General features: G+C 44.1%; 1 protein-coding gene across 2 annotated transcripts in view; it reads left to right on the forward strand.

Annotated features, from left to right (window-relative positions):
- The first annotated feature begins 658 nt into the window (after positions 1-658).
- The window catches only part of LOC139547835 (immunoglobulin superfamily member 11-like), a 108,021-nt gene continuing 81,362 nt past the window's right edge, over positions 659-27,317 (forward strand). Inside the window, exons 1-2 of one of the 2 annotated variants that reach the window (XM_071356958.1) lie at positions 659-1,176; positions 25,474-25,503. In XM_071356958.1, coding sequence (XP_071213059.1) covers positions 1,116-1,176; positions 25,474-25,503 — 91 coding nt within the window. In that variant the 5' untranslated portion in view covers positions 659-1,115. The remainder of the gene's footprint in view (positions 1,177-25,473; positions 25,504-27,317) is intronic. The other variant, XM_071356959.1, reaches the window with a different exon arrangement.

Genomic DNA, 27,317 nt, shown 5'->3' on the forward strand with positions numbered 1-27,317 from the left:
AATAAGGGAAAAAGTTTTCATCAAATGTTTGTCTACAAAACCTTGACAGATAAAAAAAAAGCTGTTTTTATATCTAGATTTGGCCCAGGAGTGCTCAGGCTTTATGCCTGCAGTGTTTTTAGTGAAACACGGGGAGTATTTTGTGCTGAGCTGTGGTAAGATCACATTTTGTTCAAGAGAACACATTGACAGTTGCCTCCCTTTTGAGAGCTGCTGTTGTGTGTTGCTGGCTTTCTAATATGGGTGGTGGTGACAGAAAACTGTCAGCTTGAAAAACTGAACTGTGTTGGTTTGCTGTTACAGGCATGAAGAAAACACATTTTTTGAAATTGAATTGGGCTTGTACTTTCTGAAAATCTTGTCACTTCTACAGAATTAAGATGTGCATGAAAGCTGGAGCAATCAATCAACCAAAACTTTCAATAAACCAGATAAATGGTAACCTGGCAAGTCCATAGTCTTTATCTACTTGATATCAGCTTTTACTCAGCACGTGCATTGCATGCATAATGCAGTACATCCGTATACATTGGAGCTGGCTTCAACCGTGCACTGCGGGATGCAGTTGCCCACCAAGCACATACAGTGGCTTTTTTTGTCACCAGAGGGGGGCATTACTACCTCTAGTCTAGACTGGCGTCACTGGTCTCCTGGCAACAGTACGGGCGAGTTCTCGATCAAGGTTCCAAATAGAATGCAGTATAGAAAAGGAGTGCATGTTTAGCATTGAGAAGCATGGGCCTGCCTTGTACAAGAAGAAACAATTGCCCTCTAAGAAATGATAATGTTTCATGTCTTCTGTGAATTTGTAGCTACTACAGCAAGACTGGCGACAATTTTCAGAACGTGCGTAATTGATTAAATGGAAAATACCAAGTGCTGTCAGCTGACAACATAGTGCGAGTGTGCGACCAACAAAAAAACAACACTGAAACGAAAAGAAAGGACGTCCAAGAAGAAGCAACGGTTTAGTGTGGTGTTAGACTATGATGAGATGCAACTCTATTCATGTATGTTGTTTCGAGAGACCGTTACTTTCCATAAAATAAACGGTGAAATAACGATTTATTCAATCAAGAAGCCACACAAAACGACTTGCCAAGTACTTACGAACCATGATTAAATTCCATAATTCGGACCTATGGATTGCTTGGCTGGTTTTATTTTGCATGGAAGGTAAGACATTTATTACTTTAAAAAGTTTGTAGGCCTAGCTACTTGTGTGACATTAAACTGTCCCTCTCACCGTAACACCACGAAGAAGAAAAAATAATTGACCATAATTGATTATTTTTAACAAATAAGATTGGCTTACCCAACCATTTTTACATGATGTGTTTTATTATATCAATGTGATCACGAGGAAATGATTGGGATACAATATTTCATTTGTGTAATCTATGATTGTAATATTGGTGAATTTGTGCCATGGAAGCAACCTCGCCAAGAGCGCATGCCATGCTTGATCCTTCCCTTAATATTTGAATCTCTCTGTAAACCCCCTCCATTCCAGCACAATCTAAAGCAATGATTTAGAATTACTTTGTTTAAATATGTTTTCCTATATCGCATAAAAATCACTTTTGATTGCTTTCATATGCACACGATGGGCGTTTTTGGAACATCGGACAGGGAGCGCAAATCTGTATTCTATTTTATAGTCAATGCCGTGGAAACGGACTGAAACATGTAGTGGAACATTCAGTGTTGGTCTGAGATAGAAACGAAGGTCCATCCAGACGGCAAAGGGGTGCAACCGATAATCCGCGCGATTAGGAAGAGCACTCGATTCCCTGTGACGACGCACCGTGGCCGCCTTTTTGTTGTAGCTGTTCAAGTACAACCTCATAAGAAGTTTTCAGAATATAGATGGGAACTAGGTGAGGGTAGACGACAATAATATACAAAGCTAATGATTCATATTTAAGTCATCTTTATATTACAACAAAGTATGTCCAGAGCAAGTTGAAATGGCCAATGTTTGTGGAATATTTTCCCAACATGAACCTGCACCCTCTGGATTCTGTCTCACATGTTTGTGTATCACAGAGAAGTGTCACTGTGAATTCTTGTTTGATCCAATTGAGTGCTAGTTATTGAGCATAACTACTATACTTTGGTATGTTGTCTGTGATGTTGTGTGTGATGTCTGCTGTCATCCTTATTCAATAGTGGACTGACAGAGCATCCTTCTCCCCATCCCTTCTAAGTCTACTCGTGTAATCAGTGTCTCACTTTATCTGCTCTGTGATCCAGTGGAAAATGCAAGAGTTCAAAGGATGAGGTGCAGCAGTTCTCCCTTGTACTCCAAAGAGATGACTGCAAGTGGTTCATACTGTACAATGTATCCAAAGAAGACGCATAACTGAACATAAATTGTCGATTTACTTTTGAAATATGTTCTCTATCGATCTAGGTGTTTGTCTCTATAAATACTGTAAACTGGCAATAGATTTCTTCTCTGATGTCTTCTTGTTTCTGCTGTATATTGATATTGACCTTCCCTGGGTGCAATGTGCATCTCAGGAATCATCACTCATTGATGTGAATTGATCCGATCAACTCATGATCAATTTCCTGAGTTACATCTCTAGTGTGGTAAAGCTAGGTCTGTTGATATGGTACTACTGGTTTGTTGGAGTAAAGTGTTGGGGTGAAGAGGAGAGATACAGTGCACTCTATTGGCCCGTGTTACTTAAGCGTCAATTTACACTGGGCACAAACTGGTTGAATCAATATTGTTTCCATGTCATTTCAATGTTGAACCAATGTGGAATAGACATTGAATTGACGTCTGTGTCCAGTGGGTTGCCTCCCTGTGCTGTGCTGTGGTCTCTCTTTAGCTGACTGTGGCCGTTAGTTTTCGCTAGAACTCCCCTGTGTCTGGAAGAATGCGTGTCACAAGGGAACTCTCTTCACACAAGTGATGCCGGACAGTCCCCTTTACACTGTCGAGTTCACTGAACGTCCCTTCAAACTGTCAGCCTTAGTTGGAAAAAAAGCCTGTTTTCAAGCAAAGCCTTCATACATAATGTTGCATTCCTGTCAATTAGCTAAGGCCAGGCAGACCAAGTACAGACATTTAGATACATGCAAAGCATAAAGTTATGCAGAAAAAGTTTGATGTTAAAAAATACTTTCCCAGAGCTGGTTCAAGGGACTTTTAAAAGGACAGAATAAATGGCGGATTGGTTCTGCTTGTGAAATGATGCCCAGGGCAATACCCACAGTGTGTCTCTCCGTGGCCGGCTCTAAAGATTTCACCAGATAGCTGGAGGGCTGGAGAACCAATCCGGCATGCTGATCAATTCTGCAAATTTAATGTATCTGAAGTTGTGTCCCTGAACTTTTCAACTAGTTGCCTTTTAAATTGCCTGGTTCCACCAGTGCCCCAATGTAGTGGCTTCTCGTTTGAAGTTCTCCACACCCCATGAGTTAAATGCTGTGTTGGGAAGATGAGGAGTCGGCCTAGGCGAAACATGCAATGAAAAAACTCATAATAGCAGTAAGGTACTTTTATTTGCATCAATTTAAACCAGATTTCTTGGCAAAAAGAGTTTCTCTGCAGGTACTGTAAGCTTTAACCATCCAGATATCAACAGGCTTTCTAAAATACCAGAACCCAAGCAAAAGTAGGGGTGTTAACCGGGTGTCTTGTCTGAATTCCCTAAGCTGCCATGGCCAGTTTACTCTACACTGTGACTCTTACCCAAGTCGCTGTGGTAAATTAGAATAAGTTCAATCAACTTACCTGCCAAAATCAAGGTAAACAAATACAACAGACCTGAGCAGAGAAATACGACTGACACGGCAGAGGTATCCCTGACAAGAAAAGCACTCAGGGGAGAGAGCTGGGAAAGCAGTGCTCAGTGATGCAAAACAAACTGTCTCTGTAATCATCTGTGATCCTTCATGGTGAGTCTCCCTTCTAAATGATATTGAATATATGATTTCAATAATCAAGTACGATTTATACTTTAAATATGTGCTCACATAATTTGTGTTCCTTTTTCCCCACTAAAAAGGAGCAGCTGGAATGTGTGTAGGACAGATGGACGTTTCCACCTCGATTATTTTAAAGCTAAAAATAGCTTCTCAAAAATTTAAAAGACCTTTGGGACTGCTTGAAAAGTTCATGTGCATGAGCGACAGAGACGAGCTAGGAGGACGAGCCTTCAAAAGAATGCTGTGATAGCTGGTTCTGGGGAAATGTATGAATTAATGATGGAGATATTTGAGAGAGAGAGAGAAAGCACTGGCAGACAGTTGCCTACTTAGGACTTTACTAACAGTACCCAAAAGAGAAGCTTGCGGCGGTTGAGCCGAGTTCATGCCCAAACACCTCGGTCCAATGTGTGGTCATGGCTGTTTGGGATTCGGGGGTTTGGTAGCCTAGCTGTTAAGAGCATTGGGCAAGTAACCGAAAGGTCGCTGGTTTGAATCCCCAAGCCGACAAGGTTAAAAATCTGTCGATGTGCCCTTGAGCAAGGCACTTAACTCTAATTGCTCCTGTAAGTCTTTCTGGATAAGAGCGTCTGCTAAATAACCAAAATGTAAATCTCATTAATGTCATCAAACCGAGCTGAGATTAAGAATTCCACTTCTATTGGCCAGATATAGATAGGAGAGAGTTTGTGTCAGAAAGGCAGTGGAATCGAACCCTTTCCCGAGACGGCATGTGTGTTCTGAAGGTTGCGGCTCTAACCACTAGGCTGCATGCGTACGGTATGAGCGTCCGTCCACAACTTCCTGTTTGGACACTGTTTTGGGAGTGAGGTGAGGGACGCGTTTGTGGTTCACACACTAACCTGTCTTTTAATGTGGATTCCCTGTCCCCGTGCGTTGCTCCCAGGGGTTATACATCTTTTAGGCAGATGTTGTCGTCCTGTACTAGCATCCAGAGAATGCCCTCAACTTTCCGTTTTAGATTTTCAGCTTCAGTGGCTTGAAATTTGATGGCATTGCAGGGGAGTGTTCGAGAAATGTCCCGTGTTCATCTATCTGCAGTACAGAGACAGTCTTGTGGCGTGCTTTGTATAGATTGCTATTTTAGTGCTGTACCTTGGTTCATCATTTCTAACACCAACGTAAAATCTAAAGCTTACATGCCAAGCATTTAAAGGCTATCATGAAACTTCCCAGGTGCATTTCTTATTCAGAACATTTAAACCTACAACACCCATAAGACACCTTGCCTCCTTGTGCGTTAGCCTATCATAATCCTCCAACAGTGTCTGATAGAGGATTGTTATGTATCAGGGCATTAGCAAGGATTGTTTGTTTAGAAACCGAGGGGTCAGGGGAATCAATGGGTCAGAAGGTTGAGTAGTGTGTAGTGTGCTCTAATTCCCTTGGCATGGCAGTGAGTAAGCATCCCAGAGGTTCAATGCTCTCCTGCCCTGGTATGACCACATAGCTGCTGTAATCCACCTCACATAATGGCCACCAACCAGCATCACTTTCTAAATGCATAGTGTCTGCATGTGAGCTTTTTCTCAGGTACAAGGACTCATTCAAACTCAAACGTGAGTTTATTCGAATACACATTGCTACCATGACATCCAAATCATCATAACCCTATAGACTAGAGGGAATAGAGACATGACCTCTTGAACCTGGTAGAGCTGACGATTGGAGGTTATGCCCCTGACCATAGTAATGGCTTCCAATTCCGAGAGGGATTTTATGTGGTTGAAGGCTATTCTGTCTGTGATAAAACCACTCAATATTACACGGCTCGAGTGGAAACAGGAAGACCAAGAAAGTGTCTTGACCAGATAATTGCCATTCTCAATACATGGAGGATAATTCATATTCTTCTGAATGTAATTTAGAAAAATTGCACATAGTTGCACCCAGCGTGTCGTCTGGCGCTCTGTGATGGTGACTTCCGCGTTTCATCCCTCGAGGTATGGTTACGGACCTCCGTTAATAGCTTTCATGTGCCTGGGAAATCTACTTTCACTTTAGTATATTCAGTGTGCCAGCGTGAGGTGTGCAAAATTCAAATGCTTTGAAAAGGGTTTTCTGTTTTATTGGCATTTCAATGTTAGAAGCTTTTAAATGTTAAGGGAGGTGGTGTGCTCTCACTGATGGCTGTTTGGCTGTATGTGATGCAGCCAGCGGCTAGTGTATGTTGTCTTTTTTCTCCAGAAAACCCAACTCAGGGGACACTGTAGGTCAACGTCAGTCAAGTGCCACTGCACTACAAAATGCCTTGTTTGTCAAGATAAAAATCCCTTTTAAACCTCTGGAACCGGTCGTTCTATTGCAATTTCATGATGTTCCTCTGACATTAAACACAATGAATAGATATTTATAGATTTCAAATTCGTATTAGATTAGATGAAACATAACACCAGTATTTTTTTAATTTTTTTAAAATGTTGCTGTGATTTTCTGATGCTTAGTTTGAAAGGAAATCTGTAAAGGAATCATCCAGAGAGATCTTCAGAGAAGCAGCAGAATATAGAGGCACTCTACTGCATTAAACATGCCACCAGCCTTTCACAGCCATAGGTAATTCATAACCTGACTGGGTGTTATGCCTCTCTCTCTGCTTAGCCCCATATCTTATGATAAGCCTTACGAATCAATGCATTTGTCAAAATAAATGGTGTAGCTTTGATGTAGTGCTTCATAAAGCCATCGATTCGCATGCTTCCGCCTAAGAAGATGTATGTTTCCTAACCTAGAACTGAAGAATATATCTTCAAAAGATCTCAGAATATGTATACAGCACAGGTTCAGTGTAGTTCTTCAAATTCAAACTAAACATGAATTAGGTTGTAGCTAAGTGATAGACAGCGACTAGCAACGGTATATTTAGCATGCTGTAGAAGTTTATTACATGATATTTTACTTCTCCACCAGAGGACAGCCAGGTTAATGTGTGCTGAGTGTCTGAATTGATCCCTAATGGTGTGTTGTCTACACAAAGTTTTCACAAGTTCCCTTTCCTCACCCACTTAAACACGAGCCAAAATGGCTTCCCTAGGCTGAGCAACATTACTAGAGTAGGAATGAACACGTCAGGTCTGATACGTGTTAGAACAGCGGAGTGATGCTCGTTCGTCAAATTTCTGCCCTGCTACAGCTGCCCCGGTCAACTGTAAGGGCTGTTATTGTGAAGTGGTAGGCCACAAAAGCTCACAGAACGGGACCGCAGAGTGCTGAAGCACGTAGTGTGTAAAAAATAATCTGTCCTCGGTTGCTACACTCATTACCGAGTTCCAAACTGCCTCAGGAAGCAACGTCAGCACAAGAATTGTTCATTGGGAGCTTCATGAAATGGGTTTCCATGTCCGAGCAGCCGCACACATGCCTAAGATCACAATACGCAATGCCAAGCGTTGGCTGGAGTGGTGTAAAGCTCGCCGCCATTGGAATCTGGAGGAGTGGAAGCATGTTCTCTGGAATGATGAATCACTCTTCACCATCTGGCAGTTCGATGGACAAATCTGGGTTTGGCTGTTGCCAGGAGAACGCTACCTGCCCCAATGTATAGTGCCAACTGTAAAGTTTGGTGGAGGAGTAATAATGTTCTGGGGCTGTTTTTCATGGTTCTGGCTAGGCTGCTTCGTTCCAGTGAAGGGAAATCTTAACGCTACAGCTTACAATGACATTCTAGACGATTCTGTGCTTCCAACTTTGTGGCAGCAGTTTGGGAAAGGACCTTTCCTGTTTCAGCATGACAATGCCCCCGTGCACAAAGTGAGGTCCATACAGAAATAGTTTGTCGAGATCGGTGTGGAAGAATTTGACTGGCCTGCACAGAGCCCTGACCACAACCTCATCAAGCACCTTTGACATGAATTGTAACGCCGACTGCGAGCCAGGCCTAATCACCCAACATCAGTGCCCGACCTAACTAATGCTCTTGTGGCTGAATGGAAGAAATTCCCCGCAGCAATGTTCCAACATCTAGTGGAAAGCCTTCCCAGAAGAGTGTAGGCTGTTATAGCAGCAAAGGGGGGACCAACTCCATATTAATGCCAATGAGTTTGGTATGAGGTGTCCACATACTCATGGTCATGTAGTGTATCTATCAGCTGTAATATTAGTTGTGTCACAAATCCCTGGTCCAGCGGCGTGTTACCTATTAGTGTGTGTTATCCCACAGCAGAAAGGATTTATATTCAGGCTATTTGAGGGGCTTTAAGCTAACGTGGGGCGTAATGGAATAGCCGCGGTGCGCAAGTAACACATGGTCGCAAGACAATGTGTAAAATATTAAAGTGCTCCTCTGTTTATTTGCCTCAAATCGTTCGCTAAGACAGGCTTTTCGGCAGATTACAACCCTCAGTTCCCCATGCAGTGATTTATAGATTATAGATAGCTTTGGGTTTATGTATTCACGAGACTCAGTGGACAGTAAGCCTCTTTGGCCCTACCTCACGTGAACTAATTATCACCTCTCTCTACCTCCCTTCTTGTTCTCCTCTTTCCCTCCATCTCTCATCTTTTCTCTCCAGCCTCTCATCATCCCTCGGTCTGCTCTGCCCTCATCCCACCACCATCATTTCTCTTTTTCCTCCCTCTATTGTCACCCTTCCCTCTCCTCCCTCTGAGCCATAGTTCACTCCTCTTCTGTGAATCCAGGGCAAAAATGCATCACAATGTTATGGCCGTGGGAATGAGCTAATGACTAGAGTTGAAAAGGTCTTTGGTTTGAATCCCTGGTCCTGCGTGCTGTCTGTATAGGTCCTCTGTGGTTATTTTTCAGTTGTCCAATATGCAATACACAGTGTGAACAATGCAATTAACATCAATCTAGTCAATTGGGGTAATTAGCCATGCACAATTAAGACTATCCCTGCATGTTATCACAACTGTAATTATCCCAAACCAACAATAACCATGCAATTACAATGTTGTCCCATCTTGCAATGTCAACACGGAGAGTCATTCCTCTGTTGATAGATATCGGAGGGAGTGTGTGTATCCCATCATGCATCATAACTGAGATGTCCCCTCTCCTTTTTAAAAGAGAACGGGTGTGCCCCAGTAATCTCTCCTTCTTCCTAGTGTGCACTCATTCACTACTACCCACAAACGTAAAAGCATTGGATTGGTGTTGGAATGAATATTCATATACCTGTCATTTCCTTTCAAATCTACAAAGGGAATTTAGCAATTATTCTACTTCATATTCATCATCTCCAGCACCACCCCTACTAATTGGTTGATGATGTCATTGGAAATGTATCTTCCTCTATCTTTTTTTACCACAAAACATAGAAACGCACCATTGTCACATATGTTGATGTTGGGGTGGTGCTGGAGATGGCGAATATGAAGTTGAACAATTTTGAAAGGTCCCTTTAAGTGCACAAGAAAGTACAGATTATTGGAACACAACCAACATCCTCATTTAGTACCTAGAGAGGAAGGCCTGTTCAGGTTCGTGGCCCATAATCAGTGAGTGAATAACAAGTGATCAATCAACCTCCCATGTGCGTACAAGGCTGACATTTTCCCTTTAAAAATAACATGGGTATTTCATTACACTCTCCTGATGTAAAAAATAAAAACATTGTTGAGTCAGAGGTTGTTCTGAGCAGGGTTTTCAATACATTGGAAGTTTGCGTCAGCTGTCCTATTGCAATTGCCTATTGACTTTTAGCTGTGACTAAAGCTTCAGGAGAGTGGTGGGTGCAGAAAGCGATGGCTTCGCTATTAGAGGGAACATAATAGAAAATTGAGTTCAGTTGAAAACGGCAGAGAGCCCCATTGAGCCAACCGTCATTTTACTCCCACAGCCACAAGAGATGCTATTTTCAATTGTTAAAAATGGCGCCAGGATAAAAGGGTAAACGCTCGTTCAACCCAGCTATAACTGATTATATGGCTAATGCGTGGCAAAATTACTGCAATTTTAATGAATCCTTGTTTAACAGTCGGATGAAAAATGCATTACACATTGGTATGCAGATGAGCTCGTGTGATACCGTGTTATAGTCATAGTTAATAAACCGTTAAAGGGGAGTTGGTTTTAGCTCAGGAATAAACTCCATACTTCCCTTTTGTTGTCTGACAGACACTCCTCAGGAGAGACCAGTTGATTGTAGATAGAGGTCAAAGTGAATCCTTTAGAAATGCATACATGGTTGAGTCACCCACCGAAGCACATTTCACACACGACTGCACAGCATGGTAAGGGCTGTACTGCCTCTCTGCCTCTATCTTGAGGAGAGTCAGTCAGTCAGTGTACTGGCACAGTGCAGCAGGATTACAAAGGAAGGAACTACAACACTTTGCTTGAGCTTCCTCTACCCACTCTACTTTCCTCCTTTGTGGTAACAGACTTGGGTTGAAATACTATCTGAAATAACTTCAAATACTTTAGCTGGGTGTCATTGAGCTTGCCTTTTTGCAAAGGAACCAATATAATAGCTTCGAAATGGCAAGCTCTGTGCCCATCTGTTACTCCAGGCAGGCTAAAGCAAACTCGAAACGTATTTGAATTATTTCAAATGGTGTTTGAACCCAGTTCTGCCGTGGTATTGGAAAAACAACTCTAAGTAAACATCTGGAGCATACCACCATGTGTTAAATCCTCTGCTCTAAGACCATTACCTCTCGTTTGCATGCTGTCAGCCGCCTCTGTAATTTTGGGCAGAGAGTTCCAATCCAAATGCTTGATTATTTTCTTGGCCAGGGGAGCAGTGGTAAATAATGAAAAGGCTTCTTTGTATCGACCCTGCCTACAGTACCGAGGACTCAGGTGGACTGTGCGTGTAAAAATAGAAACGAACAGCCGTGACGTGTTTGGAGAAAATCACACATGCCACAGATGATATTCAAAACAGCATTCCAATACAGCCCTTTACAGTAGGAAATATACCAAGGGTAGCTGTGTGTTTTTCTTTGCTGAAAGACAGTCCTCTGGAAAGCCTCAGTTCGTTAGAGCTTTGTGAAATCCTTAATACCCTCGCTGTCCCTTGGCACTGTCAGGGTCCCGTTCCAACTGGTCTCCTTGGCGATGGGTCTTTGAGAGAGGGCTAGCTGGTGCCAGGACACTGGGGGTTTTGATTGTCCTGCTGCATGGCTCATTATCATCTGAATACATCACTTTTCCTGCCACCATGGCACAGGAACAAGAGGCCCCCTGTTCCACTGGACAGAGCCTGGGTGAAGCCTGGACCCAGTGTGGTTGGTTGGTTTCTTGGCTGCTTGGCACTTTTTACCACACGTTTGTGAGCTGCTGCTGTTTCCCGTCTCCTCCAATATTCCAACCTGTAGATCTGGTGCACAATATTAAAGGGATGGTTTGCTGTTTTGAAGTTTCAGCTTTTTCAACTTTCCTGAAGGGAACTATCCTTTTAACCTGGCTCGGTGGTGTTTCTCTGCCAAAGTGATGGTGTAAGTGCTAAAACACTACACAACCTTAACTTAACCTTATTAACTGAACCTGCCCAGGGCCGGCTCCAGGAATAAGGTTCCCCGGCCCAAAGCGAACACTGTCTTTTTTTTAGGAACTCAGTCGGGGTTTCAACTTACTGTTGAATAGTAGAATGTGCAAAATGTAAGTTAGAAATGTGGTTGTGCATCAGCAGTTTTTCTCTTATGTCAGTCACTGACAATCACTCAATTAGTCATGTAAGCTAACAATTTTTAGATTGGTAAGTTAGTCTAGCCAGTTATCTAAACTTGTAGTAATAAGGGCACGTGCTCAGGGCCCCCATTGATTTTGTTAGTCACTCTCACTTAGATATCATTAACATGGCATAAGACATAGCAAAATGGGTAGAAAATTGCAGAAAATTTGCTTTAAAACTGCAAAACAATTTACCACCCAGTGGCAAAATGGATATAATGCAGGAAATTGGCTTTAAAACGGCAAAAATGTCTCTCTGTCCCATGGCAAAATGAGTAGAATTGCATAAAATATAGAGCTGGCCCTGATCGTGTCAACAGTGACTAGTTCTCCTATACATAAGACAAACCGCAAAAGGGGCCCCTGGGTACTGTGTGCATTCCCAGCCTCCATAGCACTGTTCTATACATGAGGCTGTGGATTTGTAGCAGATTGAAATGTTACACATGTCTGTCTACCATGGTATACCAGGTTGGATAGTGGTGAAGACCGTCTATCTTGCATGCAAGGCATACAGAGTAGGCCTAAGTACCTGGATGTGTTCGGTTATGTCCATGATACCAGGCAGATTTACTTCAAAATATCTTGCAGCTTTAATGCGGCAGAAAAGTTGTAGGTTCCGTACACTTAGGGAGCAAGTGGGTGGGCTTCATGTATAATTGAAAATTGTGTAGAATCATTTTATATTAACTGCAGATCTAGCACACAAGAGAGATGGTGCTGAAACCCAGAGACATAGGAGAGCCAGCAGGCACTGTGCATAATCATGCAGCATACACCACCCTGTGGGTTCCCTCTTTAAGCTTCATCTCCTGTGTCTGTGTGTGAGTGTGTGTGTTTGTCTGTGTATGCACATGCGTAGTTAAGTGCGTAAGGTTGTGTGCGCGTGCTTGTGTGTGTGTACAGACAAGGGATTTAAAACCCAAGGCTCCCTCATGTTCTGATCTCATCCTGTAATTAATGTTAACCTCTGATTAAGGCAAATGTAATCAGTCAGTCTGACTGCTATTGTGGGCTCCTCATCACCAGTCTTGGCAGATTACTTGTATCCCGTGTTTTCAATATTGTCCTGGCTGTGTCCAAGTCGGGGTCTCATCATTGACCTTTTGACATCCTTTTCCTTTTAGAGTCCTTGTTGCTGATGATCAAATCAAATGTTAAAATCAAACCGTATTAGTCACATGTGCCGAATAGAACAGGTGTAGACCTTACAGTGAAATACTTACTTACGAGCCCCTAACCAACAATGCAGTTAAAAAAAATACGGATAAGAATAAGAAATAAAAGTAACAAGTAATTAAAGAGCAGCAGTAAAATAACAATAGCTAGACTTTTCTGTACCGGGGGTACCGAGTCAATGTGCGGGGGCACCGGTTATTTGAGGTAATATGTACATGTGGGTGGAGTTATTAAAGTGACTATGCATAGATGATAACAACAAAGAGTAGCAGCGGTGTAAGAGAGGGGGAGGGGGAAATGCAAATAGTCTGGGTAGCTATGTGATTAGGTATTCAGGTGTCTTATGGCTTGGGGGTAGAAGCTGTTTAGAAGCCTCTTGGACCTAGACTTGGCGCTCCAGTACCGCTTGCCGTGCGGTAGCAGAGAGAACAGTCTATGACTAGGGTGGCTGGAGTCTTTGACAATTTTTAGGGCCTTCCTCTGACACCGCCTGGTGTAGAGGTCCTGGATGGCAGGAAGCTTGGCCAAAGGGATGTACTGGGCCGTTCATACTATCCTCTGTAGTGCCTTGCGGTCAGAGGCCGAGCAGTTGCCATACCAGGCGGTGATGCAACCAGTCAGGATGCTCTCGATGGTGCAGCTGTAGAACCTTTTGACGATCTAAGGACCCATGCCAAATCTTTTCAGTCTACTGAGGGGGAATAGGTTTTGTCGTGCCCTCTTCACGACTGTCTTGGTGTGTTTGGACCATGATAGTTTGTTGGCGATGTGGACACCAAGGAACATGAAGCTCTCGACCTGCTCCACTGCAGCCCCGTTGATGAGAATGGGGGCGTGCTCTGTTATTTTTTTCTTATAGTCCACAATCATCTCCTTTGTCTTGATCACGTTGAGGGAGAGGTTGTTGTCCTGGAACCACACGGCCAGGTCTCTGACCTCCTCCCTATAGGCTGTCTCGTCGTTGTCGGTGATCTGGCCTACCACTGTTGTGTCATCGGCAAACTTAATGATGGTGTTGGAGTCGTGCCTGGCCGTGCAGTCATGGGTAAACAGGGAGTACAGGAGGGGACTGAGCACGCACTCCTGAGGGGCCCCTGTTTTGAGGATCAGCGTGGCAGATGTGTTGTTACCACCTGGGGGTGGCCCGTCAGGAAGTCCAGGATCCAGTTGCAGAGGGAGGTGTTTAGTCCCAGGGTCCTTAGCTTATTGATGAGCTTTGAGGGAACTATGGGGTTGAACGCTGAGCTGTAGTCAATGAATAGCATTCTCACATAGGTGCTCCTTTTGTCCAGCTGGGAAATGGCAGTGTGGAGTGCAATAGAGATGGCATCATCTGTGGATCTGTTGGGGTGGTACGCAAATTGGAGTGGGTCTAGGGTTTCTGAGATAATGGTATTGATGTGTGCCATGACCAGCTTTTCAAAGCACTTCATGGCTACAGGCGTGAGTGCTACAGGTCGGGAGTCATTTAGGGAGGTGGTCTGCTTAAAACATGTTGGTATTACAGACTCGGACAGGGAGAGGTTGAAAATGTGAGTGAAGACACTTGCCAGTTGGTCAGCGCATGCTCGGAGTACACGTCCTGGTAATCCGTCTGGCCCAGCGTCCTTGTGAATGCTGACCTGTTTAACTTCTCTGCGCTACGGATCCCTTTTACGGGATCACTTTCCTAAACCACTGCTAGAATTGCAGGGCGCCAAATGCAAAAATATTACTAAAAATGTTTATAATCATGCAATCACAAGTGAAATATGCCAAAACACAGCTTAGCTTGTTGTTAATCCACCTATCGTGTCAGATTTTGAAAATATATTTTACAGCGAAAAGAATCCAAGCTTTTGTGAGTGTAGCTTTCAATGCTACAACAGTTATCCCCAAATTAGCATGGTCACGAAAGTCAGAAAAGCAATAAAATTAATCACTTACCTTTGATAATCTTCGGATGTTTCCACTCACGAGACGCCCAGTTACACAAGAAATGTTATTTTTGTTCGATAAATATTACTTTTATCACAAAAAAACGCGATTTGGGTTGCGCATTATGTTGAGAACCAAAGCCGTGTTCCGTTCGACAAATTCCAAAAAGTATCCGTAATGTTTTTTATAATCAATCCTCAGGTTGTTTTTAACAAACATAATCGATAATATTTCACCCGGACCATAACCTGTTCATTAAGAGACAAAAGGAAAATGGGGTGCCCCTCTCTCGCGCAGGAAATATTCAGAGGACACCTGACTACTTTTGAAAAAACTCGCTAATTTTTCAAAATAAAAGCCTGAAACTATGTCTATGCCTGGTCACAGCCTGAGGAAGCCATTGGAAAAAAAATCTGGTTTATACTCCTTTAAATGGAGGTTAGACGGGCCAGGAAACACAGTTAAGAAAAATAATAATATAACTTCCGGGTTACATTTTCTCAGGGTTTCGCTTGCAGAATAAGTATTGTTATACTCACAGACAATATTTTGACAGTTTTGGAAACTTTGGAGTGTTTTCTATCATAATCTGTAAATTATATGCATATTCTACGATCTGGGCCAGAGAAAATGTCCGTTTACGTTGGGCACGTTATTAAAAAAAAATAATAATAATCTGACCCGTAGCGCTAAGAGGTTTTAAAGGTCTTACTCACGTCGGCTGCGGAGAGCGTGATCACACAGTCATCCGAAACAGTTGGTTTTCTCATCCATGTTTCAGTGCTATTTGCCTCAAAGCAAGCATAGAAGTAGTTTAGCTCTTCTGGTAGGCTTGTGTCACTGGGCAGCTCTCGGCTGTGCTTCCCTTTGTAGTCTGTAATGGTTTGCAAGCCCTGCCACATCCGACGAGCTTCTGAGCCAGTGTAGTATGATTCGATCTTAGTCCTGTATTGATGCTTTGCATGTTTGATGATTCTTCGGAGGGCAGAGCGGGATTTCTTATAAGCTCCCGGGTTAGAGTCCTGCTCCTTGAAAGCAACAGCTCTAGCCTTTAGTTCAATGTGGATGTTGCCTGTAATCCATGGCTTCTGGTTGGGGTATGTACGTACGGTCACTGTGGGGACGACGTCATCGATGCACTTATTGATGAAGCCAATGACTGATGTGGTGTACTCCTCAATGCCATCAGAGGAATCCCGGGAACATATTCCAGTCTGTGCTCGCAAAACAGTCCTGTAGATTAGCATCTGCTTCATTTGTCCACTTTTTTATTGATGTAGTCACTTGTGCTTTTTTGTTTGTAAGCAGGAATCAGAAGGATGGAATTATGGTCAGATTTGCCAATGGAGGGCGAGGGAGAGCTTTGTATGCGTCTCTGTGTGTGGAGTAAAGGTGGTCCAGAGTTTTTTCTCCCTCCGGTTGTACATTTAAAATGCTGATAGAAATTTGGTAAAACGGATTTAAGTTTCCCTGCGTTAAAGTCCCCGGCAACTAGGAGTGCCGCCATTTTCTTGTTTGCTTATGGCGGAATACAGCTCATTCAATGCTGTCTTAGTGCCAGCCTCTGACTGTGGTGGTATGTAAACATCTATGACAAATACAGATGAAAAGTCTCTAGGTAGATAGTGTGGTCTACAGCTTATCATGAGATACTTTACCTCAGGCGAGCAATAGCTTGAGACTTCCTTAGATATCGTGCACCAGCTGTTATTCACAAAAATACATAATCCGCCGCCCCTTGTCTTACCAGACACCGCTGTTCTATCTTGCTGGTACAGCGTATAACCAGCCAGCTGTATGTTGATAGTGTCGTCGTTCAGCCACGACTCCGCGAAGCATAAAATATTACAGTTTTGAATGTCTTGTTGGTAGTTTAATCTTGTGCGTAGGTCATCGATTTTATTCTCCAAAGATTGCACGTTTGCTAGCAGAATGGAAGGAAGTGGAGGTTTATTCGTTCGCCTACGAATTCTCAGAAGGCAGCCTGCTCTCTGGCCCATTTTTCTCCACCTCCTCTTCACGCAAATCACAGGGATCTGGGCCTGTTCCAGAGAAAGCAGTATATTGTTTGCGTCGGGTTCGTCAGACTCATTAAAGGAAAAAAAGGATTCTGACAGTCTGTGGTGAGTAATCGCAGTCCTGATGTCCAGAAGTTATTTTCAGTCATAAGAGACGGTAGCGGCAACATTATGTACAAAATAAGTAAAAAAATAAGTTACAAACAACGCAAATAAAATTTTAAAAGCACAATCGGTTGGGGACACGTAAAACGTCTGCCTTCTTCTCCGGCACCATTTTTCAGATCAATATCTTTTGACATTGGCAGACGATATACAGGTATTTAATGGCAGTGATAAGGGGTAACACATGCTGTACAGTGATTTGTGTGTCTTTTGGTAGGCCTATGGATTTACCATATTTTGCTATTTCGGATGCTTTTTATATACTGAAACATTGGCATTATGATTTTGCAGGGAATACTAGTCTGGGTGAAAGTTAATTTGGGGTGTGTTTTGGATTAAATTATTGGTGGTGCTGCCTGTCCACACAAAAACAAATGAAAAATTGCACAGCATATTTTTGTTAAATATGTATGTGTTCATTTAGGTGCAAATGTATTATATTTCAGCAATATTCAAAGGTCTGATCATCAATGATTAATAGTCGTTGTGCTGTAATCTAGGTTAGGCCCCAAGAGGGAGTGAAGATGAAAAATAAAACAAACAAATCATTGTGTACAAAGAAAACAACATGTTTTACTATCCGGCCCAGATCCTGTTAATTATAAATAATAACATCACAATAATAAATGTATATTTAAATGACGAAATGATCAATAACATGTTTACTGAGGGTTTCTGCATCAGACGACGTCATTATTATTGTAAGACATGCTCGCACGCCAACACACACACATACATACACACATACACGCGCACAATTAAACAGTTAATACTTACTCCTGAAATAAACAGCTTAAATTTTGACTCCTTAAAGAAAATCAGGTGCAAACACCTTGAGTCATGAATTCAAGTGTGAATCTACAATCAAGTTTTTCTAGTCTTTGAACGCTGTTGTTATTCTAAAAATATCTCCTAAGATTACAGGGAAACTTAACACGCAGGACTGTGTTTTACAGGATTCCGAACAGAACTTGAAAAGAACTGGATGAATTAATGGCAGCATCCTACACAGTAACTAGCGGAGCATGACCCAATAGCCACTCATGCTCGTGAGACGATAGCTTTATAAACCAAACAAATGGGACGTGGTCATGTGCACCATATGGGATGTGCTTGCAGATGAGGGATGTGTGATCAGATCGGTTCCATTGAGAATGGTCTGTTTTTAGAAATGAAGTGTTCATTAACGAAGGGCATCAGGACAGGGCTATCAATTCTGTGTTAATGACCCGCTTTAAGCTTGCAGGTTATTATACAATCTGGTCTGGAAAAGACTAAGGAACTGACCCGATAGCATCATACTGAATCTATTTATATTACTGTACCACCACACTGAATCCTGCCACTGCAGTTGTAACATGTTGATGTCCACTGTCAAGCTAAGATTTCATTTAACATGGTTTACCTGGCGAGTCGACCAACAAACACCAGTAACCTTTAAACCAACTACCAAAGTACACTAAAGCCAGTGGCGTTCTCTACCTCTCAAATTATGTCTTTCTGTGCTGTCATTTGTTTACATTGTCTTGATTCATATGTTTTAATCTCCTTTTAAAACTTTACCTTGAGTACCTCTGTGAACCAAACAATCAGCAAGGGATCATTTGCAAACTGATACTTGTGCTACTAATTACAGGGTTGTTAAACATGAAAACAGATGCTCGAAATCAAAACAAACAATATCATCAGTTTTGACATTTCTTAATTTTTCTCAGTGCTTCGTACTTGTAATGTGGCGAGGAAGTTAGAGCCAGGGTTCTAGCAGCTGTCTCCATGGTAACTGACATTCTCTTTAAGGTGCTTGGCTGTTAGCTGCAAATTGTTTGCCTGGGTAATGGTTTGAAATTCTCACAAGTGCTTCAAAGGTCGGAATTAAATTCAAAAGGGAACTCCAATGAAAATGGCCTTTTTCGGTTTCTATTTAGAAGGGCTTGTGTTTCAGCCTGTGATTGTCAACTGTTTTCAAATGTTCATGATTGCAACCCCGTTCTTTAATGTCATTTTGACCACCAGAAAAAAGCACTTTTAGACATTCTACAGTACATTCACATTAGGCATAAGACTGACACACCTGCAATAGAACAGGTCTGATGATGTAAATGCTGGAATGAGATTTTGTGATCTAATTCTGTGAGTCATACGATCACATCTCTAAATATCCATTGAAAGCGATTTCTTATGTTTCATTGCAGTTATCATTCATGGTAGAAGACAGCGTAGCTATTTGCTTGATTTGCACCCAGTAATCTACCGAGATTCCCTCTTTCCCCAGTAGCCAATGCTCTTGAAGATAACCTATTTCAGTCAGAGCACTCTGGCCCAGCATGACAGATGATGAAATGATTGCCCCTTCGTCTCTGAAATGAGAGCACTTTAGCGATACAGCAGGTACTATTAAAAGCAGTGGTGATAGCCTGTGAATGTTCTCAGTATACGAGAAGCGAGGCAAAACGTCAGCTTTACAATTCGTTGCAGAAAGTATAGAAGATTATTAAAGGAGCCTGCTGTGCTTTAGGTGAATGTTCCACTCCTGGAGCCATGGGGGTTTCAAAATGCTCATTTACATCATATGGGGAATCTCTGACAGGCATCAATTGAACACTTGAAGATGCCCATGTCCAGAATATGATGCTCCAATCTTTATCCAATGGTTGACTATATTTCATTTCACATTGGGTGTGTAATGGCATTTGAAGTGAGCAGGGAGCTTACCTTGCGTTGGAAAACAATAACATTATCTCAAAGGCAGTGTATTATTTACATTGATACTGATTTCTTTGGTTGTCGACGTGGAAAAGGGGGGATGCGGAAGTCGTTTGTATGATGCTCCCTCCGTTACACAATACAATAGCTGAGAGTGGAACATTTCCCTTAAAAACCCACAATGGTGCTCTTAGGGATCTAAAACATGCAGTGTTTAGATGGAATGCCTAATGCGCTCTAGTGCTGTTATTGGTATGATGGGGCTCATTCCAGTTTCTAACGATTCCACTCTAGGACTGTGCGTTTCAGCTCGGCAGAGAATCAAAGGTTCTGTATACTGTCCCACAGAGCAGGGTTCAGGAAAGCCAGTGTTTCACATGATTCCGTTCACTTAATCCAGGCTGCCTGGGTTAGAGCCAACCAATGTAGATGCTGTGTGTTCTCCTGGGCCGTTGGATCTATGGGCACTGCGTGTGGGAGGGCACTTAGAGAGGTCCATTTAACACCAGTGGAGAGAGCAGTGAAGACGTCACCATATTGCAGTCTCTAGTTAGAAACATTCGAGTGTATCAGAGGAGAAGAGCCTGTTATTAGCCAGATGTATCAAGCAGCATGCAACCCTTTATGAACCACATGAGAGCTTTATCTCTCTCTTCAGCAGTTCCTGTAACTACAAGTAATATGCTGTTTGTTATAATTGTAACGCTCGTCGTTAGGAGAAAGAGAGGAGGACCAAATCGCAGCGTGGTACATTTCTATATTTATTGGAACACTTAATAAACACGAACAAAAACAATAAACAGAATGAAACCAACGACGCTACAGACCTGAACATGTGAACCTAGTGAAAACAAAGAACGCAATGAACAGGAAGAATCACCCACAAACTAACAGTGAACACAGCCTACCTAAATATGGTTCCCAATCAGAGACAATGTAAAACACCTGCCTCTGATTGAGAACCATATCAGGCCAATCAGACACACCTAAACCAATGAGACACAAAACATAGAATATACCCACCCAGCTCACGTCCTGACCAACTAAATAAAGGAAATAAGGTCAGGAACGTGACAGTACCCCCCCCCCCCCCAAGGTGCAGACTCCGGCCGCAAAACCTGAACCTATAGGGGAGGGTCTGGGTGGGCATCTGTCCACGGTGGCGGCTCTGGCGCTGGACGTAGCCCCCACCCCACCATAGCTAATCCCCGCTTCCGTGGCCTCCTCCTATTGACGACCCACCAACATAACCCCACTGTACTGATGGGCGCCTCTGGACAGAGGGGCAGCTCCGGACTGAGGGGCAGCTCCGGACTGAGGGGCAGCTCCGGACTGAGTGGCAGCTCCGGATTGAGGGGCAGCTCCGGACTGAGAGGCAGCTCCGGACTGAGGAGTAATTCCGGCATCGCCGGCGTGACAGGCAGCTCTGGCAGCTCCTGGCTGACTGAAGACTCTGGCAGGTCCCGGCTGAATGACGGCTCTGGCAGGTCCCGGCTGACTGACGGCTCTGGCAGGTCCTGGCTGGCTGACGGCTTTGGCAGGTCCTGGCTGGCTGACGGCTCTGGCAGCTCCTGGCTGGCTGACGGCTCTGGCAGCTCCTGGCCGGCTGACGGCTCTGGCAGCTCCTGACCGGCTGACGGCTCTGGCAGCTCCTGTCTGGCGGGCGGCTCTGGCAGCTCCTGTCTGGCGGGCGGCTTTCTGGCAGCTCCTGACTTGCGGGCGGCTCTGGCAGCTCCTGACTGGTGGGCGGCTCTGGCAGCTCCTGACTGGTGGGCGGCTCTGGCAGCTCCTGACTGGTGGGCGGCTCTGGCAGCTCCTGACTGGTGGGCGGCTCTGGCAGCTCCTGACTGGTGGGCGGCTCTGGCAGCTCCTGACTGATGGGCGGCTCTGGCAGCTCCTGACTGGCGGACGGCCCTAGCGGCTCCTGACTGACGGACGGCTCTAGCGGCTCCTGACTGACGGACGGCTCTGAAGGCTCAGGACAGACGGACGGCTCAGATGGCGCTGGGCAGATGGGCAGCGCAGGCGGCGCTGGGCAGACGAACAGCTCAGACGGCGCTGGGCAGACGGGCAGCGCAGGCGGCTCTGGGCAGACGGGTAGCTCAGTCGGCGCTGGGCAGACGGCAGACTCTGGCCTGCTGAGGCGCACAGTAGGCCTGGTGCGTGGTGCCGGAACTGGTGGCTTTGCAGCTTTGCTGCTGGAGGGACTTGTGCACTTCACAAAATAAATGGCATCATGAGGCAGGAAAATTATGTGTATATATTGAAGCAAAATCTCAAGACATCAGTCAGGAAGTTAAAGTTTGGTCGCAAATGGGTCTTCCAAATGGACAATGACCCCAAGCATACTTCCAAAGTTGTGGCAAAATGGCTTAAGGACAACAAAGTCAAGGTATTGGAGTGGCCAACACAAAGCCCTGACCTCAATCCTATAGAAAATTTGTGGGCAGAACTGAAAAAGCGTGTACGAGCAAGGAGGCCTACAAACCTGACTCAGATACACCAGCTCTGTCAGGAGGAATGGGCCAAAATTCACCCAACTTACTGTGGGAAGCTTGTGGAAGGCTACCCGACACGTTTGACCCAAGTTAAACAATTCAAAGGCAATACTACCAAATACTAGTTGAGTGTATGTCACGCCCTGACCTTAGAGAGCCTTTTATGTCTCTATTTGGTTTGGTCAGGGTGTGATTTGGGGTGGGTATTCTATGTTCTTTAGTTCTATTATTTGTATTTCTATGTTTTGGCCAGGTAGGGTTCTCAATCAGGGACAGCTGTCTATCGTTGTCTCTGAGAACCATACTTTGGATAGCCCTTTTTCGCACCTCTCTTTGTGGCAGGTTAACTTTGTTTGTGGCACTATAGCCCTTTAGCTTCACGGTCGTTTTTGTATGGTTTATTGTTTTTGTCGGCGTCATTCTTAAATAAAGGAATATGTACGCCCACCACGCTGCACCTTGGTCCAGTTCTTTCGACGGCCGTGACAGAACCTCCCACCACAAAAGGACCAAGCAGCGTGGTAAGGGGGACTCATGGACTTGGGAGGAAATCCTGGACGGTAAAGGACCATGGAGGCAGGCTGGGGAATATCGTCGTCCCAAGGAGGAGCTGGAGGCAGCAAAGGCGGAGCGGCATCGTTACGAGGGAACACAGCTAGCAAGGAAGCCCGAGAGGCAGACCCAATAATTTTTTTGGGGGGGCACATGGGGAGATTGGCAGAGTCGGGTTATAGACCTGAGCCAACTCCCCGTGCTTACCGTGGCGAGCGTCGTACTGGTCAGGCACCGTGTTATGCGGTGGAGCGCACAGTGTCTCCAGTGCGTGTTCACAGCCCGGTGCGATACATCCCAGCTCCCCGCATCTGCCGGGTCTAGGGTGAGCATCCAGCCAGGAGGGGTTATGCCAGCCCTGCTCTCCAGACCTCCAGTGCGCCTCCTCAGCCCAGTATATCCTGCGCCGACTCTGCGCACTGTGTCTCCGGTACGTCTGCACAGCCCAGTGCGTCCTGTGCCAGCGTCCCGCATTTGCAGGGTGTAGATAACCACCCAGCCAGGACGGGTTGTGCAGGCTCTAAGCTCGAGACCTCCAGTGCGCCTCCACGGCCCAGTGTGTCCGGTGCCTCTGCCAAGGACAAGGCCTCCTGTATGTCTCTCCAGCCTGGTGAGTCCTGTGCCTGCGCCCAGAACTAAGCCTCCTGTATGTCTCCCCAGCCTGGTGAGTCCTGTGCCTGCTGCCAGAACTAGGCCTCCTGTATGTCTCCCCAGCCTGGTGAGTCCTGTGGTAGCTCCACGTACCAGACTGCCCATACGTCTCCTCACTCCAGTGATGATCCATGGCAAGAAGCCTCCAGTGATGATCCATGGCACGAAGCCTCCAGTGATGATCCATGGCACGAAGCCTCCAGTGATGATCCATGGCAAGAAGCCTCCTGTGATGATCCATGGCAAGAAGCCTCCTGTGATGATCCATGGCAAGAAGCCTCCAGTGATGATCCATGGCAAGAAGCCTCCAGTGATGATCCATGGCACGAAGCCTCCAGTGAGGAGTCATGGCACGAAGCCTCCAGCGACGGTCTCCAGTCCGGAGCCTCCAGCGATGTTCTCCAGTTCAGAGCCCCCAGCGACGTTCGCCAGTCCAGAGCCCCCAGCGACGTTCGCCAGTCCGGGGCCCCCAGCGACGGTCTCCAGTCCGGGGCCCCCAGCGACGGTCTCCAGTCCGGGGCCCGCAACGAGGGTCCCCAGTCCGCGGCCCTCAACGAGGGTCCCCAGTCCGGGGTTGGCGACGAGGGTCCCCGCACCAGAGGTGCCACCAAAGTGGGGTGAGCCAGTGGTGGAGCGGGGTCTGCGTCCCGCACCTGAGCCGCCACCGCGGATAGATGCCCACCCAGACCCTCCCCTATAGGTTCAGGTTTTGCGGCCGCGTCCGCACCTTTGGGGGGGGTACTGTCACGCCCTGACCTTAGAGACCCTTTTTATGTCTCTATTTGGTTGGGTCAGGGTGTGATTTGGGGTGGGTATTCTATGTTCTTTAGTTCTATTATTTGTATTTCTATGTTTTGGCTGGGTAGGGTTCTCAATCAGGGACAGCTGTCTATCGTTGTCTCTGATTGAGAACCATACTTTGGTAGCCCTTTTTCCCACCTGTCTTTGTGGGAGGTTAACTTTGTTTGTGGCACTATAGCCATTTAGCTTCACGGTCGTTTTTGTATGGTTTGTTTTTGTTGGCGTCATTCTTAAATAAAGGAATATGTACGCTCACCACGCTGCACCTTGGTCCAGTTCTTTCGACGGCCGTGACAGTGTATGTGAACTTCTGACCCACTGGGATGTGATGAAAGAAATAAAAGCTGAAATAAATCATTCTCTCTACTATTATTCTGACATTTCACATTCTTAAAATAAAGTGGTGATCCTAACTGACCTAAGACATGGAATTTTTACTAGGATTAAATGTCAGGAATTGTGAAAAACTGAGTTTAAATGTATTTGGCTAAGGTGTATGTAAACTTCCAACTTCAACTGTAGGTGGTATTGCATTAGCTTGCATTCCTCTGCGATGCATATTAAATATGAATGTTCTAATTCCTATAGCATACATTATTAAACACTTATCAAAATGCAGATGCAATGCATGTAATAAATATTTGTTATCATGCACTTTGTATACACAAGCTGTGGGGTAGATATATATCAATAAGTATTATTATGATTATGAAAGCCCTCCAGTACTTATAGAAACTAGACTTAATTTCCCTGTATCATGACGCCTGACTTATGCCTGTAAGGTTAACTCACAATGTGGTCAATTGCAGCCAATCGTAATGGTGATGACACTGGTCATTGTATTGGCACATTGTGGAAAACCAGTCAGTGGTGCCATCGAGTTATTTTGATCTGTTTGGCATACGATTCACTCAGTAGTGCTTTTTCCCCATTTGCAATGTGAGCTCTGGGGATAATGGGGGTGATGGGGGGCAGATCTATGAACTGTAATTACATTACCTACTGTACCGGGAGACGTTTTTAATTAAGTATCCCATGTCAAACAGCATATGGAAAATAAATCTATGTATTCTGACGGCAACAAATAGAGCAGTGTGCATTGAGTTTGCCATCAATTAGTGTCCCTTTCTTTTTCCAGGGCTCTAAAATCTGACTCCCTTGACTGCATGAGCTCAATAGAACAAGAACAATTACACTTGACAAGGTGCCCCACCAGGAATTCACTGCAGACAGGGTTGCATTGCCTTATGAAAACCAACATCTGTTCGTGTTCTTGAAATACATATTTGCATTACTTTATCTTTACAATGTAAAGGCCTGAGCTCTTTTACATGCATGCTTGGGTTTGCTTCAATACTCATTACGTTATTTTCTTGTTATCTTTTCTCAGGTTCAAGATTTGATCTGCACACAGGAACAGGTACCTTTTTCAACACAGTTTTAGATTATTCTTGAATAAATACCATATATGATCATTGATTGTGCAGAATCCTTCCACTAAGAGTAGGGTGAAGTGGTGGAGACGCATTGGAATGCCAAGATGAGAACGTCGCTCGAATGTTCAGGTGTGACACTAATACTGTCAAAAGCACTGTTTGAGTTAAACCCTTTTTTAGGAATGGTAACTCATTAATTTGATTCGAAATTAGTCACATTCTTCCCCTATGTACTGTTAAAGCATTACACTTTATATAGCCAGGTCTATAATTATTGGCACTAAAAACAAAGATCAGCAAAAAATATTTTATAAATAAATACAAATATTGAGCTATATTGTATGCTGAACATTTTTGGGAAATTATACGATTGCAATTGCTCAGAGAAAGATAATTTGTTTAATAAGAAGCAAAACAATATCTGTTCCTGGGGGCCTTTTTAAGGTAAACGGCATCACAAACTTGACCTAGTATTAGGACATTTTACCCAGAAACCCGACGCTTGGTCATAAGTGGATCTCTTCCAACAAGACAATAACTCACGCACTAATCAAAATCCACAAAGAAATGGTTAATTGACCACAAAATCTACATTTTGCAATGACCATCTCAGTCCCCATTGAAAAGCTGTGGTTTGAATTGAAGAAGGAAGTCCAGAAGAGCAGACAAAGGAAATCAAGGATCTGGAAAGATTCTGTATGGAGGAATGGTCCAAGATCCTTCCCAATGTGTTCTTTCAATCTCATAACACACTTTAGAAAAAGGCTCAGTGTTGTTATCCTCACAAGGGGAGGGTGCTAGAGTATTGAAAACAGGGGAGCCAATCATTTTGACCTATCTTTTTGAGATTTGTTTTTATTACTTGTTAAACAAAATATCTTTCTCTGAGCAATTGTATTAATATAATATAATTTCCCTATTTTTTTTGTTGCATATAATATATCTCAGTATTTGTATTTATTTTATACAATCTTTTTTGCTCATGTTTATCAAGGGTGCCAATAATAAAGGACCCGCCTGCACATATTCAGTATGTAAACAGCCATAACCAGTTAATTCATATTGACTACAGAGTGTGAATCATGATGATGTTGGCTTTAGTATAGAGCTGGTCCTAATCTCAGTAAATGAAGAGTGTGTTTGTGTGCTCTAACATTTTGTATGGACAGTCATAATGAACTGTTGGGAATTCCCTTCCCCTCTCTGCTCTTTAGTTCCCCTGGGCACGGCTGTTATTTTCATATTATTACTATTAGTATTTATTGTCGTTAATGCCTAACAATCGTACGATTTATGTAGGTAATGAGGCAGCATGGATGGTGTGAGGCAAATAAAAATAATAAACAACAGGAATATCTATAGACGCGGAGGCACGCTAGTCGATTTAACAGTTCGTCCTGCTTTTATGGGTATTTGTAGCAGATGGAGTCTTGTTGCGATTTATGTCTCTGGCCTCCCTCAGTGGATCCCAGAGTATTTTAGTCCCGAATAATCCCCACCATCTGCTGTCTCCTGTACTATGTTTTAGCACCCCTCTCTCTCTCCCTCTCTCTTTCTCTCTTTCTCTATATACAGTTGAAGCCGGAAGTTTACATACACCGTAGCCAAATACATTTAAACTCAGTTTTTCACAATTCCTGACATTTAATCCTGGTAAAAATTCCCTGTCTTAGGTCAGTTAGGATCGCCACTTTATTTTAAGAATGTGAAACATCAGAGGGATCACGTGACCCCTGAACGAGATGGCCGCATGAACTAGGAGCTCCGCACAAGTAGTTTCCAATTCCTAATCTTACCT

Source organism: Salvelinus alpinus, chromosome 21 (genome assembly GCF_045679555.1).
Source record: "Salvelinus alpinus chromosome 21, SLU_Salpinus.1, whole genome shotgun sequence".
NCBI lineage: Eukaryota > Metazoa > Chordata > Actinopteri > Salmoniformes > Salmonidae > Salvelinus > Salvelinus alpinus.